Raw genomic sequence first — 14,930 nt, forward strand, 5'->3', positions numbered from 1 at the left:
GTTAGCCTCATGTCTTTCACCTGTGTTGCTCCCGCCCTGCTCATTAGTCCCTGTGTATATATACCTTGTGTTTCTGTCTTGTCTTTGTTGGGTCATTGTATGTTGTCACCCTGTGTAGCAGTTGTTCTCGTGTCTTCAGCCCTACTCGCCGTGTCTCCCTGTTACCCTGCTCATTTTTGGATTCTGGTTTTTCACCCTTTTGGATTTTCGTTGGACAGCCTTTGTTTTTGGACTCAGTCAATCAGCCACTCTGTTTGTAAGTGTGCTCGTCTTTTGTTTGTGTATTAAAACCCTTCTGAACTGTTCCTGCTGGCTTTCGTGTCCTGCATTTGGGTCCTCCAACCTACTACCTGCTTCACCCACACCAAACCCTGACACACTGAGGTCGGACCCTGCAACGTGGTCCTGCCAGCAGTAACAAAGGACGACCAAACCTCTGACCCGAGCCAGGGTTGGCCCCCACTGCAAGTTTCTTCAATAAGCCGACAAAAGACGGACCTCCGGAGCAATTCCCTGGCAGAGAAAGCGGCCGGCCGACGGTTTTAAGCTGTCCTAACCGAGAACACACGGATCTATGCCAGTGTGAGGCCGTTGACCTGCACCCGGCTGGGAGAAGCGACACGCAGTAAGACGAAATCCCTGCATTCTGTGATCAGTGATGTCCCATAGTCAATTAGTCCTGTATATTTAATCCTTGAAACTCCTAGACAAATTTAACCGAATTATCATCTAATTGCGTTCATTAGCTGCCGTATGAGTCAAATGCTCCCCACAATAGAACTCCACCTCCTCATTGTTTAGCCATTGTTTATTTCTTTGATGTATATAACCGCATTTTTATATCACCTTGGTTAGTTAATAAACTCCACTGTAATCAAGGAATTGTGTGTATTGCCTATCTCCAAGTCCCTGCCAAGAGAATTTACCCCTTCGATATGAGACTGACTGACTGATTTAAGATAATTGAGCGATTGTTAACTAACTGATCACTAGTGAATAATTGTCTAATTATTAGCCATACTCAGGGAATCCCGAGGCCTTGGGCGAACGGAATATCGGGTGGTGCCCCGCGAGGGATTTATGAATTAATATTTTCTGAATATTAAAATTCATAATTTGGTATTAATTCTCATAAATTTATTTAGACAATGTAGAAATGCTACAATAATTATTGCAATATAATTTTCCACAATAACAAATGTTCAATATATCGTCAATAAATGTTGGATTTCATTTCGATCACAAACAAATTAGCACGTAATTTTTCTACTAAGTTGAGGAAAAGGGACTGAAACAAGATTTACTAATCATAATTTTTGAAAAAAGATTATATCATAATTGTTTTGAATGTTCTACCTCAGATATGTGAAGTGATCCACTGTCTGGCATCAAGCGTTTGTCACATTCTGACCCTAAAGAAAAGCTTTAACCACATAATTAATATAAAAACCTGCCTTTAAACTTAAAATAAAAATTGATTTAACATTACTGTGATATTGATATCGAATGGAATGAAATGTTTTTATTGTGATAAAATTGTTAGCCATATCGCCCAGTTGCACATATACTGTAAATGTATTCCATGAGGTGGGTAAAATCCCCAAAGGACTAAGTAAGAAGAGCAGCGAGACACCTTTCCATGTTTAGTCACAAGAGTATCACAGCCTCAAAAGCATTCAAGCCCTTGATCCGCAAGCCCACCCAAATTTTACCCCACATTACATCACACCCTCCAAGTCCCTGCTCCCCACCCATCCAAGTCCCCGCTTTAAACATGGCCTGATTATAGTGCCTTTGTTGATACTTGAAACTCATCACAAGGAGACTCACCTTAATTTCCCCACCTTACATCACCCTTTTTTGAGTCAATATCTGATCTTTCGACATAGTAGCAGAAGAAGTGACACGCTGTAAACTCATTTTTGTGTGTGATAGAAAAATGGATGACCTTCTACTCGGAAAATCAGTTTCCTGGAGTTACATCATGACTCTGGGGCACATCGTCAGCAAGTCGCCCAACAGCGCTCTGTGTAAGGGAAGCGGGGGCGCTGAAAGTGCTGCGCTTTGTGTGCTCGGCAATCCGACGTCACCACTGTGAATATGAGATAAAGATATCTAATACATGGCTGTCTCTTTTTGTGATTCTCTGTGTTCAGCTCTCTCTGGCTTTTCTTTCTTTTGTTTTCCTTCCATTCTTCCCTTGATAGTGAAACGAACACGGGCTTCTATAAACAGCCTGAACTTTTCACTTCTCCTGAGGACTCGAGGGGGCCAAAGGCTTAACTGTTCGCTACACATCTAACCCTAAATTGAACCCAGACCACACACACAACTCCGCACGCACAAAGAAAAATGTACAACATCCCCTCCACACACACTCTCCTCTCGTTTAATTCCTTGTGTGTGCACATATGGAAAGCTCAATGACAGCTTAGTAATTAACAGCATGTACCCGCCTTGATATCCTCCTGAAAGATGTGGGGTGCCTTCTCTCTGAGACAGTGATGGGCAGATCCACATTGTGTGACATGGGGATTGAGAGAAAGGGTGGGCAGAGTGTTTTAAGAGACTGAGTAGTAGTTTGAGATAAACATAGCACATTGCAGATTGTGCTAAAGTCCATTGGACGTTCCAATCTCTTCCTCTCCTTTCACCTTCTTGTCTTTATTGACCTCATCTGCATCTTGCTTCTGCTTTTTACTCCTCCTCCATCTCTTTCCTCCTATCCCCACATCAACCTGGGCTCTTCCACTCCTTCACTCTATTTCTTATCTCCAGTTGTGCTTCTGTTTGTCTCTTCTGCTTCTCTTCCTATCCTTTGTCCACCTCCTTCTTTCCTCCTTATCTGACAGGCTGCCATTATAACTCAACGTGCCGGAGAGTGAACAGAGTTTATCTTTTGTTCCTGTCTTCCTCTTGGCTTGATGAACACTGTTGCTGCATCATGTGTGCATGGGGGATTGATGAGAGAAAGAAGAGGCGGGAGGGGAGTTTTCAATTCATAGAAATGGAGGGGCTTCAACCACCCTCATTATGTCTTTGTAGTCTTTATTCATTTTTTCTCTTCGTTGTCCAGTTAAATCCGTCTCCTTGTTCTTTTCTCTGTCACTTGCTCCCTCTAATTAAACTTTGCATGGAGTGTGCCCATGCAGGTGAGCAGGTGTCGTCTGAGCTCCTGGCAGCTCTGAAGCTCTATCTTCAGATGTGGAGTTTTGAACAATGGAATTGAGATGAATAGGTTTGGCCACATCTAATGTCTCATTAACACACGGTGTAAACAATGCGAGGGAAAAAAATAAACACACACACACACACAAACACACAGAGAAGCAGATGGGTATGGGCGGCACGGGCAGCAGCAATTTATTGTAGGGAGACAAGAAGGAGGAAGTTATTCTTTTGGAGTGGAAACACATCTCTATGCTGATTTGTAAGTGAATGCCTCTGCCTGGATGATGTATGGGTAATTCTTTTGTTTTTATGAAGTCGAATCGAATTTAACCAAATGCTACTTGTATAATAACACGAAAACACCTTATTATCTCTGAAGTCCAACTGAAATTAAATAGCATTTACTAGTCATCCTTATATGTTCTGTAAACTTGTTCTCCTTTGAGGAGAAAAAAAAAAAAAAAAAAAAAAACCAAGAGGGAGAAATTTATATTTTATATTGTTTGGTTTTGTGATGTAGCCTCCCTTGTTTTGCATTAATTCAACAGATTACCGAGTGTTTGAACAACAACCACATGAGCTGTCCTGCTGAAGTCTCCTTTCCTACTTACCAACATGAACACACATTTTGTCCTGCACCTTAGCTTGCTGAGCGTCCAAACAAATAAAGCTAAAAAGGTGCACTGCTAACTAGAGTGCGACCGATTTACTGGCCGAGCTGATATGAGCTTAAAATCGGTATTGCCGTTTATAACAGCCGATTAATGACGATTAAAAAACAAATGGAGAGTCGGATCCTTTACTCAGGCATGAAGCGTTTAACATATTCTACATACATCTGCAAGCCTCTTGTCTGTCGGTGTGTCAGAAATGATTAAACCAGAAGGGACATGTAAATAAGTATCACAGCTAAGACAGTTTCCTAGCCTACAATGTTATCTAGCTGCTCTTTTTTAAATATGAAACCTTAGTGTGAAAGTTGCAAGTCCTGATTGTAGACAGTCATGTAATGTTAAATGCATTCAACAGCAGCGTTTCCTCTGGGCCACTGTATCACTAATGGCTTGTTTTAGAGCCAGGTGGTGGTTGAGAAATGGTTCTCGTGGCTTTGGATTGAATTAAAAGTGCTGCTAAAGGGATAAACTGCATGTGAATATGCTATTTAGCCATTATGGCAGATTATGTGTAAGGTAAAATACACATGCAAATATTTGTTGATGTGCAACTGTTTACATGATCAGTTGTTGAGACTGTAATCTATAGCTGTTTTTTTACATAATCCATTCAAGAAAACGTATTATAGCTCACATACATAACAGTTTTCTAAATTGGCCTGTTCTAAGTGTAATTTATACAGGAAAAGAGTCTACTCTCCAAATCATTTTCATAATCTAAATATCAGCTTATAAATTGTAAATTAAACAGCATGTAAACATACCTGCAGATGTCACATTTGTCCGTTTAGATGCTACTGTGGTCCTTAACTACTACTACTAACGAATGCTGTCTGCACATGACATGTAGGCTACAGCACAAGTTTGTTTACTTCCCCCACTCCCTTCTAAACCCACCCCCCAATTGAGCCTTATTTTATCTCACCCCTCTGTGGCTGACCTGATGGTATCCCACACCTAATATATGTCTCCAATAACATTTTCATTCCTAAAGTAAATTTACAGATTGGGCAATTAATTCAAAAGAAATAGCATTAAACTCTACATAATGTATACAATAAATACTATAATCAATATACTATAATTAAAATGTTAATAATATAGTTGCAGAAGTTCTAAACATTTTACCATAAAACAATTAACAGCACAGATTTTATGGGGACACAAGTTCTTAAAAGTACATTAAACTGTCAAATTGCCTGAAGAATGAAGATTATGTTTCTGTAATTGCAGCACTCTCAGCACTTGGTGAGCAACTATCAGCCAGAGCTCAGTGAAGCTGCCCGCAGCAAGGATCTCTGCTGCTTCAAAAACTTGCCAAGCACTTCTCAGCAAGTGGGCTCAGACACATCTGAGGGAAAAAAGTCCCGGTACTGCTGCCTACAGGCTTATAGAGACACCCATAGCAAAATCCCTTATTTTCCAGCCCTATAGCTTAAATATCAGCCTTTGGGGAGCTGTCTTACTCTGTGTTGAACTCTTGAGGCATGGAGGCTAGACAACAAAACAACTCTCAGCTGTGGTTAAGAGGCTTGGGAATCAACAAAGAAACTCCGCCCCTCCCCCCAAAAATAAAAAAATACTCGAACTGAATATCTGCTGCAGTCGTGGCCACATTTTGATATGAGCCAGACTCTTCCCCTTTTCTCCTCCTCTCTGTGCTGTGTTCAGCATGCATGTGGAGAAACCATCATTCCTTAAAACAAGTAAGAAAAGTCAAAACCTGACAGCGAGTACTTCCACTGACCCTTCACCTCTTGTACATTGCGCCTTTACATTTGCACAGGTGCTGTACAATCCATGGACCAGAAAAAACTTTTCCAGATATCATCCTTCAGTTCGTTAAGAAACTACGAACGACAAATGGAGATGTAGAAACAAATGCAGTGTTAGAAAACTGCACACAAATGCATATGGAGACATTTTCCACTACATGATGACATTCAGTTATCATGCTGGGTGAGAAACTGGAGTAACAGCCTTCTAAGAAAGTTGGTTTATGTTGGGGGGACAAGGAGGGTGGGTAAGACTGGCTATGCTGTTGTATGTTTTGTTGATTCAGCCTCACTTGCTCTGCAGAATATTTTTGTCTTTCAACAACTCACTATTAGTTTCAACTGGGAGAGCTGAAAAGCTCATTCAGCAGTTGTAAAATCCCCCTCCCCAATTCAGATGGCATATTCTATATGCAAACCACAGACCTTAAATGGGAGTGTATGATCATAATGATGAAGTGATGTGTTTTCCACTATATCAGTAAATCATGACCATTTTCAAATCCCGCCTTAAGACCCATCTTTATACAACTGCGTTTGAGTTCCCTAAATTATTAAGTGGCCGCTTTAATTATTATTATTGTCGTTCTTTTGTCTGGAGTTATTTACCCATTTATTTTCATTTTAATTGTTTTATTGCATTTGAAATTTCTCTGCATAGCATTTTGATAAACACCTGAGCTCTATAAATAAATGCACTGACTTGACTATTGGTTAAGATGGATACACACATTTCGAGGCACAGGCACTGAGCTGCTCTCATTTCCCTATAAAGATGCATTTATACTGTCGATGAATGCATCTATGAACAGGACTTCTTAATTCCATGGCTACGCAGACAGACAGGGCAGCAAACTAAGATTCAAAGAGTGAGAGGCCGATAGGAGCAGAGCAGCAGACGATCAAACCAATCAATGGTCTTGTCCTCTCTCACAGCCCATCTCACAATGTGACATTTTCCACTGGAGCGGAACAGCCGGGGAAAACAAGCTGTGTGAGCACAACTGGAACAGGCTTTAAGATTTCAATTAGGAAGTTTAATTAACAACAAGGGAAGATCCCTCTGAAGTTGGAGTTAACTAAGGAGCCCCCTGGTTTGACATGTCATCATTAGTCAGACTTTTTCAGGTGTTTTTTTTGTGCACATGTACTTACATGGGACACACATAATACACATACTGCCTACAGAGTATAGTATGCGTGTACTGGGAAGCAGACACATGTGTTGTGAGATTTTTAAATACAAATTACTGTCCAGCAAGTCTTACACAATAGAGACGATACATTTGATATTTGCCCAAGGGTAGCCCTTGATTAAACTCAAGGATTGTCTCTCATTGTCCTTTTATTGAATTGTTTGTTCCTTAGTGAAATGAGGTAAAGCTTTTAAGAGCCACATTATTGAATTCAACTGTAAAGTATGAATGTTGTCCTATTTGAAGGCTTTTTTCCAGGACAACATAAATATACATAATAGAAAACAGAAAAAGGCAAAGATGCAAGTGTTGATTAATAACTGCATCACAGGTTTCAGCTGAGCTAATAAGTATACACATGTTCTGTAATTGCAGGATATATCTTAATAATACTGGTATAAAAGTTCCTGCAGATGTCCCTTCTCTTGCATGGATGGATTTGATCATGGCAGGAATACATTTAGTCTATTCCATTCAGAGGAGGAGAGCAACAATGGCAAGCACCCAACCATTTGCTTGATTCAATAAGACATGGTATTCAAAACAAAACAAAATCCTTGTTCTCTTTGCTCACTCCATGATGTTGCCTACATCACAGCAATTTCTCAAATTCCTTCTTTTATATGAGAGAGTCTTTCCAGGGTAGAAATGCATGTTTTTGATTTTTTTTCTCTGTTCTCTGAAGGAGCTCAGGTACATGACGTACTAGGCAGAGCATCGGTTTCCAAATTAGAATCACCTTAAACTGCCAAGAACATTTGTTTATGTATGAGTTACTATATGCATGTACAGCATTGACATGGTTGCAGGTACACCTAATTTTCCTGAGCCCCATTTATGTTTTGAAGTCTCTGCAACCTAGAGTTTTTTTCTGTTTTGAGCAGTGCAGGACAGGTAGTCCTGGTACTCCTTGGGGGATTTGAACTCCTCTGCTGACTGAAAAGTTTTGTTTTTTTTCCCTGCAAGGACTGTAGAAAAAACTAAGTTTACAGAGCTGCAACTCAGCTAAACTGAAACAATTCCTTCACCCCAAACTTTCCTGGCAATGGAGCAGCAGGTGAAGGTGAATATAATTAAAGAGGTGGGTCACCTTGAGGTGAAGCAGGCAAAAGTTGAACAGAGTTTGCAATTTTAATCTAGCAAGATACTGACCTCTGTGGCATATGTGACTTTGCAACATGTGTTGCACAGAGATAAAGGATCAAAGATTACATAAGTTAAGTGCACACAGTGTAGGAAAAGCTCAATAAGTTGTACTGTAAAATGCCTCAGAATAATACTGTATCACCTTTTCTTGTAATTTTTCTAGTGCAAACATCCATCTAAGGCTCGCCAATATAAACGGTATACTAAACATTGATTGTCATAGACGATATCCGATGATAAGATTAGAAACTCAATTCAATAAACTGTTGATAACTGACATTGCTCAACAACATACTAAAAACAAATTACATCACAGATGTGAAGCTATTTCTAAACAATTATGTCATTCTTATAAAAACGGACATCCCTCTTCCCAACTAGCCACAACAGGGTTGGTTGAATTAACAAAACAAGCCATGTGCTTCTGTTTTGGTATCAAAAGTTGGACAGTTAGATAAAGAGTCCTTCAGACGAGACTTTAAAGTGAACCCCTTAAGGATGAAGAGCTGCTGTGATTCAACGAGGTAGCAAGACGTGGGTGGTGTTGCGATACTTTGTTACTTAAAGCCTTGTTTGGCCATGAAGTGGATGAAACAGTAACAAACGGGCTACTGGCTACTTACTGACACACAAAAAAAGGATCATGTACAGTATACTGTTGACTAAGCAGGAAACACCACAAACTGTGTTTTTCACCTGAAACATCAGCATCCATTAAAGCCTGCAGTGCAGACTCTGAAACACCAGCAATTAGACCCGTTCCTTGAAACGAGCAGCGAGGCTCAGATAAACACCCCCGCACCTCTGAATCTAATCAAGAAATAGTGATTTAATGTCCACTGTGATATTGTCACGGCCACAGTTTGTACTTGGAACTGATGTGTTGTTATATCTAGGCAAATTAATTAACACTAAGACAATACCACCTACTATACCAGCTGCTCTACCGGCCCAGCATCTTCTGGAGCATCACCATGCGCTGTCTTATTTTCAGGTGATTTAGGTTAATATATAAACGCAGGCAAAAACTAAATCACATCACTTGACGCATGAGGGATATTATTCATTGTCCATCAGGGTTTCAGCAAAGGAGTTACTCGCCATTCTACAGCACGTCAGCCTTTCTTTCTGTTTCATTCCTTCTTCTGTCATTTGTCTCCTGCTCATATTAGTTTACACCCACCTTCTTGATGTTTGGCAACGAATCAATAGGGAAAATGACAACCATGTGACTGTGACAATATATACTGACTGACATGACAACAAATCCCCAGCTCTACATCCATCCATAAATCCATCTATTCATCCATCCAATTAACTGTCATATTATGCTTTTAGGCTTTTTCCCTCTCCTTGATGAGTTATATACCGTTTTTTGTGCGTGTAATAGGTTTGCAAAGTGAAAAAGCCCAAAGGGAGTTCCCATCTCCCACAGAAAATACTGGAACTGTCTGAAAACAGCTCGTTTGTTGTCCAGCCTTTTCTTCCGCTTTGCTGTGACGTAACAAGAAAACGCGCGTCATAATGCTTGCCAAGTGGCTAGTCCGGCACGCCCTCAAAAACACTGATGGAAAAACACTCTGAGCTGCAGCACACAGTCACAAGATGTCCGCCTGTAGCTCTCGTCTCCCTTCCAAACATTAGATACCCTCCAGGCAGTCAATGGATATAAAGTTGTTACTGTGATGTAGAGACAGTGCACAGTTATAACTTTATAGATGAAAGATACATGTGTTACAAATTAATAATCACCACTCTGAAACTCCTTCAGTCCATGTTGCTAAGCTGGTAAGGGGAACCAGTACAGCTGAACCGAAGTCGTGTTTATCGGCTTTTCAGGACCCGCCCTACTCTGCTTGTGATTGGCTAGTAGTCCTTAACTTGGTACTGCGCAAATGCAACTCCCAACAAAGATCTTGTAGAGGTGAGATGTATCACTCCATAGCTAAAACGGAGTGTTCAACACACAGGGTGGAAAGAGGAGTTGCAGCAATGTGCAGTATGACAAAAAAATTTGGGGTGTCTTTTGAAAATGAAACCATGTAAACCTGTGAACCTGAAAATGACCATAATATGACCACTTTAACTTCAGTCATGGTGTTGGTGCTGAACTTGTATGGTACACAAGCACTGGTTGTGTTTTTTTGTTGTATGACATACTACTGTTGTTTGTGTTAATTAATCCCCTGGGAGAAATGATTGGTCAATGGCAGGAGAATTCCTAAATAGCATGCATATCTTTGGTGTGAATTAAACCGAGCACCTGGAGGAAACCCTTCTGCTAACCAGAGTCACTGTGCTGCCTACTGTACAGAAACCCGCTGAATAAAATGAGCACATACGTGTTTGAAGGTTAGTGATGACGGTGCCGCTGGTGAGGGGTCCTTTGGTGGCATAGAGGGCCACAGAGTAGGTGGTGCTTGGCTTAAGGTTTGACAGCTGGTGCTCCTGCTTGTTACCTTCCACAAGGAAAGTATCAGCCGTCACTACAAAACAGAAGTAAAACACACATATGTATATGTTTAGTACATTTACACCATCTCATACATCTTCTGCTTTTAGTTTTGTCTAAATAGATACATTAAATTGCCTCTCTTTGAAAAATGCACCTCAGCATGGGGAAAATGGCAGATTTGAATCTCAAAGCCTGCACTGAAGGATATATCTACACTCATTTTGCTTTAAGGGACATAAAATATGCTTTTGGGGACAACTCTGCAAACATGAGCCACACTATTAATTTCTTATGCTCCAAGATATGAATGAATATTAATATACCCGAAACACCGAGACAGCATTCTTCATCATTGATCTTATCTCAGTTCATATTCTAAGAATCATTTGAAGGTATTTTCATGACAAATTTATCTGTCTAGCCCATTTAAAGAGGGTGAATACGAATAAATTACCATTCAATTACCAATCTGCATTTTCACTCATAAGAAGCTGTTCCTGAATTTACTGTGAAGAAAATAATTGTGTAACATGAGCTAGGACTGGAGTGACTCATCAACGTAATCGACATCACAGATTACGGAAATACTTCGATTCGCAAAACGTGCGTCCTTGCATCGCAGTGAGGTGCTGTGCCTGGTCAAAGCAGAGGTTCTCCCTGAGAACAAAAAAAACCATGCCAATGTGTAAGATCAACTAAAGTTTGGGAGTATTTTAGACAGAAACCCAATGATGTGGTGCTCTTTAAGTTCTGCAAATTGGAAATGGCTTATCACAGCTGCGCACGAACACTTAAAGCGCAATCATCCCAGAGTGCTTTGTCAGGATGGCAGCGGCGGCAAAACAGCACCATAAATCCTGTTTCCTTTTTGTCCCCACACAAGCACGATATATTAGGATTATCAACACGAGGAACCTGTTTCTGTTAGTATTTGTCACTTAAAATTGATTTCATCGCCCGATGTTAAAAGTAATTTCTGCATCGCTGCTGTCATGGTAACGTAATGTTACACCAATGCGTCATCTCATGTAACGGGCAGGTATGAGTGAGATAAGACTGTTGTTACAGTAACATTAGTATTTTGCTTGCTCAGACTTATTATCTTACTGCATATTACTCCAGAGATTAAATAAATCCATGTCATAATTTTAATATTTTAAGTCAAGTACAATTTTAAAATACACCACTATTTTATTCTTCTAAGGGTTTTATGTGTCTCGTTTTCAGGATGATTGAATAACATATTGACATTTTAATGAGACAAGTTTATGATATTTATTTTGGAGAAAATAAAATTTTATAGGCTATTAGTTGAGTACTAATAATATAAATGATAAATCTTTCAATTAATCGACTAATCAAAAAATAATGGTAAGGTGCAGCCCTAACATGGGCTCAAATTGACTATAAAAGACGTGTAATACAACTCCTGTGATGTCAATGGCTCAGGATTGTGTAGCTTTAAGAGTTTTAATTTTTAGTAACAATGATGAGAGCTGCATCAACTTGCCAATATTCCTCTTAGACTGGATTATTTTTGACTTGCCACCTGTCCTTTCAGTGACATATTTGTAAATTTGACAGTGATGCTAGTGAGAATTATGGACAAACCATATTTATTTTTTTCCATGTTGCACTATTAATCTATTTTATATGACGTCTGACTGACTGATACCATGATAGCTTGGATTTTATGTGGGTGTTCCTGGGTTGCCATAAAATCTATTTTGTAATGCAGGACAGTACTTGATGAAATATGAAATTTATTGACCTTGATTTAATACACTGACACTCAAGGGAATTTGTCCACAACTGACATTGCACTTCTCTAAACCCTGGCCGGGGGCTGGTTTCCAAATCTGAGTCCTGCATATAGATACTGTCTCTGTATCTGAGATGATTTGGCTGCCGTCCAGTCAGTCAAGGCGTAATTTACACATTGACTCCAGGAGCTTAGTCAGTGGGGTCGTGTGCAAATGAGGAATATGCTTCCCATAAAATTTCCTCAAGCCAGTTTATTAAAGTCAGGGAAAGAAAATAACGGTTGTTAAACATTTGACTGGTGGGTTTAAAATGTATCTTTTCAAAAGCTAATGACTGCCTACACAGAGCAACATTTGTTTGAAAAATTGGATTCCTTTGAAACTTTTTATACTTTAATATTTCAGCACTCTAGCTGTGTATGTCAAGTAGTGGCTGGCCCTCCTACTGTAACTTGGCAGTCATCCACTTGGTTCAGAGAGCAAATTATAAACTGACTGAGGGGCCAAGCAATATGGCTATCTTTACCTGGATATGGCAGGGAAATATGTCAGACAGGGAAGCCATGGGTTGCATCAAAAACGTATGCTGTGTTAAAACTGAAGTATTTGTAGGCTTAGTAGTTCAACCAAGCATAAGGAACTATTCTGAAAGCAAGACAAATGGGTCCATATTGTCTTGAAGGATCACACTGAAAACCTTAATGGTAACTGTCACATCTCCAAACGCTGCACCCGAATGACCTAAAATAAATCTGCTCATTATGCTCTAACTCTGCAGGCAGATCCTATTGCAGTCAGTGCCATAACTCTGTAAGATTTCCATCATTTTAATTGTGAAGAATTGGTGGAGAGGTGTTCTCAATAACATGTTTGGTAAGTAAATATTTACTTAAATGGTGCCTTGCATAACCAAGGTTACAAAGGACTTCATGAAACACAAACATGACACAAATAAAGACGACAGCATCAATAAATGTGTAAAAATGTGGGTTCCTGTAAAATGAATTGGTAGCCAATGTAAGGAAAACACTATGGTAATGATGAGTACTTGCAGCTGTGTAGTCGTCACCTGACATCTCAGTAGTCAAAGGGCGTTGATGATTTTATGCCTTAATTAGTCTTATTCTTGTCCTTTTGGTAGCTTTTACTCAATCCATCCATTCATTGTCTATTAAACAGCAAATTGATAAAAGCCTCTACATGGCAGTTTTGACAACTCACCCTGGTTGTGTGTGAGGGTCAGCACAAAGTTGTCGACATTGGAAAGAGGGGGATTCCACCTCAGCAGGGCTCCTTGTGGAGTGATGTTCAGAGCCGTCAACTCTGAAGGCATGTCCATCGCTAGGATTACAGCAGAACAAGAATATAAGCCCATTGTATTGACAGAAAACAACAATAATGAGAGATGAGTTTTCAGGACATTTCTGAGTATCATCACAAGTATAAGTATCATCCGGCTAAAACAACAGCTATGGATTACATCCTGGAACTACTAAGGTGTGCTCACTGCAGGACACACACTAGGTCCAGCAAAAGTAAAATAACCCCCCACACCCACAATTCTTCTTAACAATATCTTTTTGTCTCATTTCCAGGTATTAGGAAATTTTCTCCACCATGAATTTGTACACAAACTATGGAGGTCTGTCATTGATATGCAAAGAGGTTGTCATTTTGTACACAATGGATTATGGTACAATTGTAGAGACGTAAAATATCAATTACACCTAAACATTTCTGAATAGAGTACTATTCAAATGGAAAATGATTATTCAACCCACATGAGTTATAATTATAGAAACTCATTCATACTGATTAATAATGACTCTATTTGCCATTTAGATCACTGTTTCCTCAGTCCTAACACACATCAAAGAGAAATTATGCAGTCAAAAAGGCTGTAGAAAGTCTCAGATATTCTCCTGAGCCAACTGTTTCCCCACACTCTTCCTAATTTCATTCTCAGACTACTGGACATGCCAAAATTGAGTTTGAATTTAATTATACCTTTAACCTCAGTGTTTCAACCCCAATTTCTCCTCAGGCGTGTTATTTTGGCACGGCAGAGAGCGTGGCAGGAGAACACAGAGCACCGCATGTGTTCCAATGCTCTGCCCAGATGAGGTAATTAATATTGCCCTGCCCTCATCTGAATAAAAAAAAAAAAAATCACGCTCATTATCCAAAGTGAGTCTTTCTTATCGCTGCAATAGATGAACAAACCTGATTAAAATCATTACTTTAATTGCAAAAGGGTTTAAGTGAATTTAATGGAGGCTTGCCAAGTCAATTAGAGTGGCAATGGAGATGGAGTAGAGATGGCCAAAAAATAAAAAAAATAAACAGGTCATCCTCCTTTATCAGGCCCAGTGATAATCCAATCATCACTCTCCATCTCGTGATTGCACTGGTGAATCACTGGCTTGAGCCAACTACGTCACGCTTGCACTCGGATCTGTATCTGAAAGTCAAACCCCAACGCTTAAGATCATGCTTGGATTCAGAAGGAGAGAAAGGGTTTTGAAAAAAAAGAAACAAAGGCTGTTCAGGGACTATAGAACGGGGCTGATAAAAAGCTACACACAATTAATCCCTGAGTGTCAGCTGCCAAAAAGCACTGCATTAACATGCTATATTGCCAAAATCTATCCAGACACACAGGAAAGCCTGGACATCCAGATAGTGATAGCGTGAATTTGGCTTCCTCTTCCAGTAATAACCTGCTGTTTCCACAGAACAATAACTACAGA

General features: G+C 39.8%; 1 protein-coding gene across 1 annotated transcript in view; it reads right to left on the reverse strand.

Annotated features, from left to right (window-relative positions):
- LOC123986100 (tenascin-R-like) overlaps nt 1–14,930 on the reverse strand; it is a 113,256-nt gene that overhangs the window by 34,313 nt on the left and 64,013 nt on the right. Inside the window, exons 20-21 of the mRNA XM_046074182.1 lie at nt 13,402–13,521; nt 10,305–10,448 (exon numbers count right to left, since the gene is read on the reverse strand). Of these exons, the coding sequence (XP_045930138.1) occupies nt 10,305–10,448; nt 13,402–13,521 (264 nt within the window). The remainder of the gene's footprint in view (nt 1–10,304; nt 10,449–13,401; nt 13,522–14,930) is intronic.

The sequence above is a fragment of the Micropterus dolomieu genome, linkage group LG17, assembly GCF_021292245.1.
Source record: "Micropterus dolomieu isolate WLL.071019.BEF.003 ecotype Adirondacks linkage group LG17, ASM2129224v1, whole genome shotgun sequence".
Classification (NCBI taxonomy): Eukaryota; Metazoa; Chordata; class Actinopteri; order Centrarchiformes; family Centrarchidae; genus Micropterus; species Micropterus dolomieu.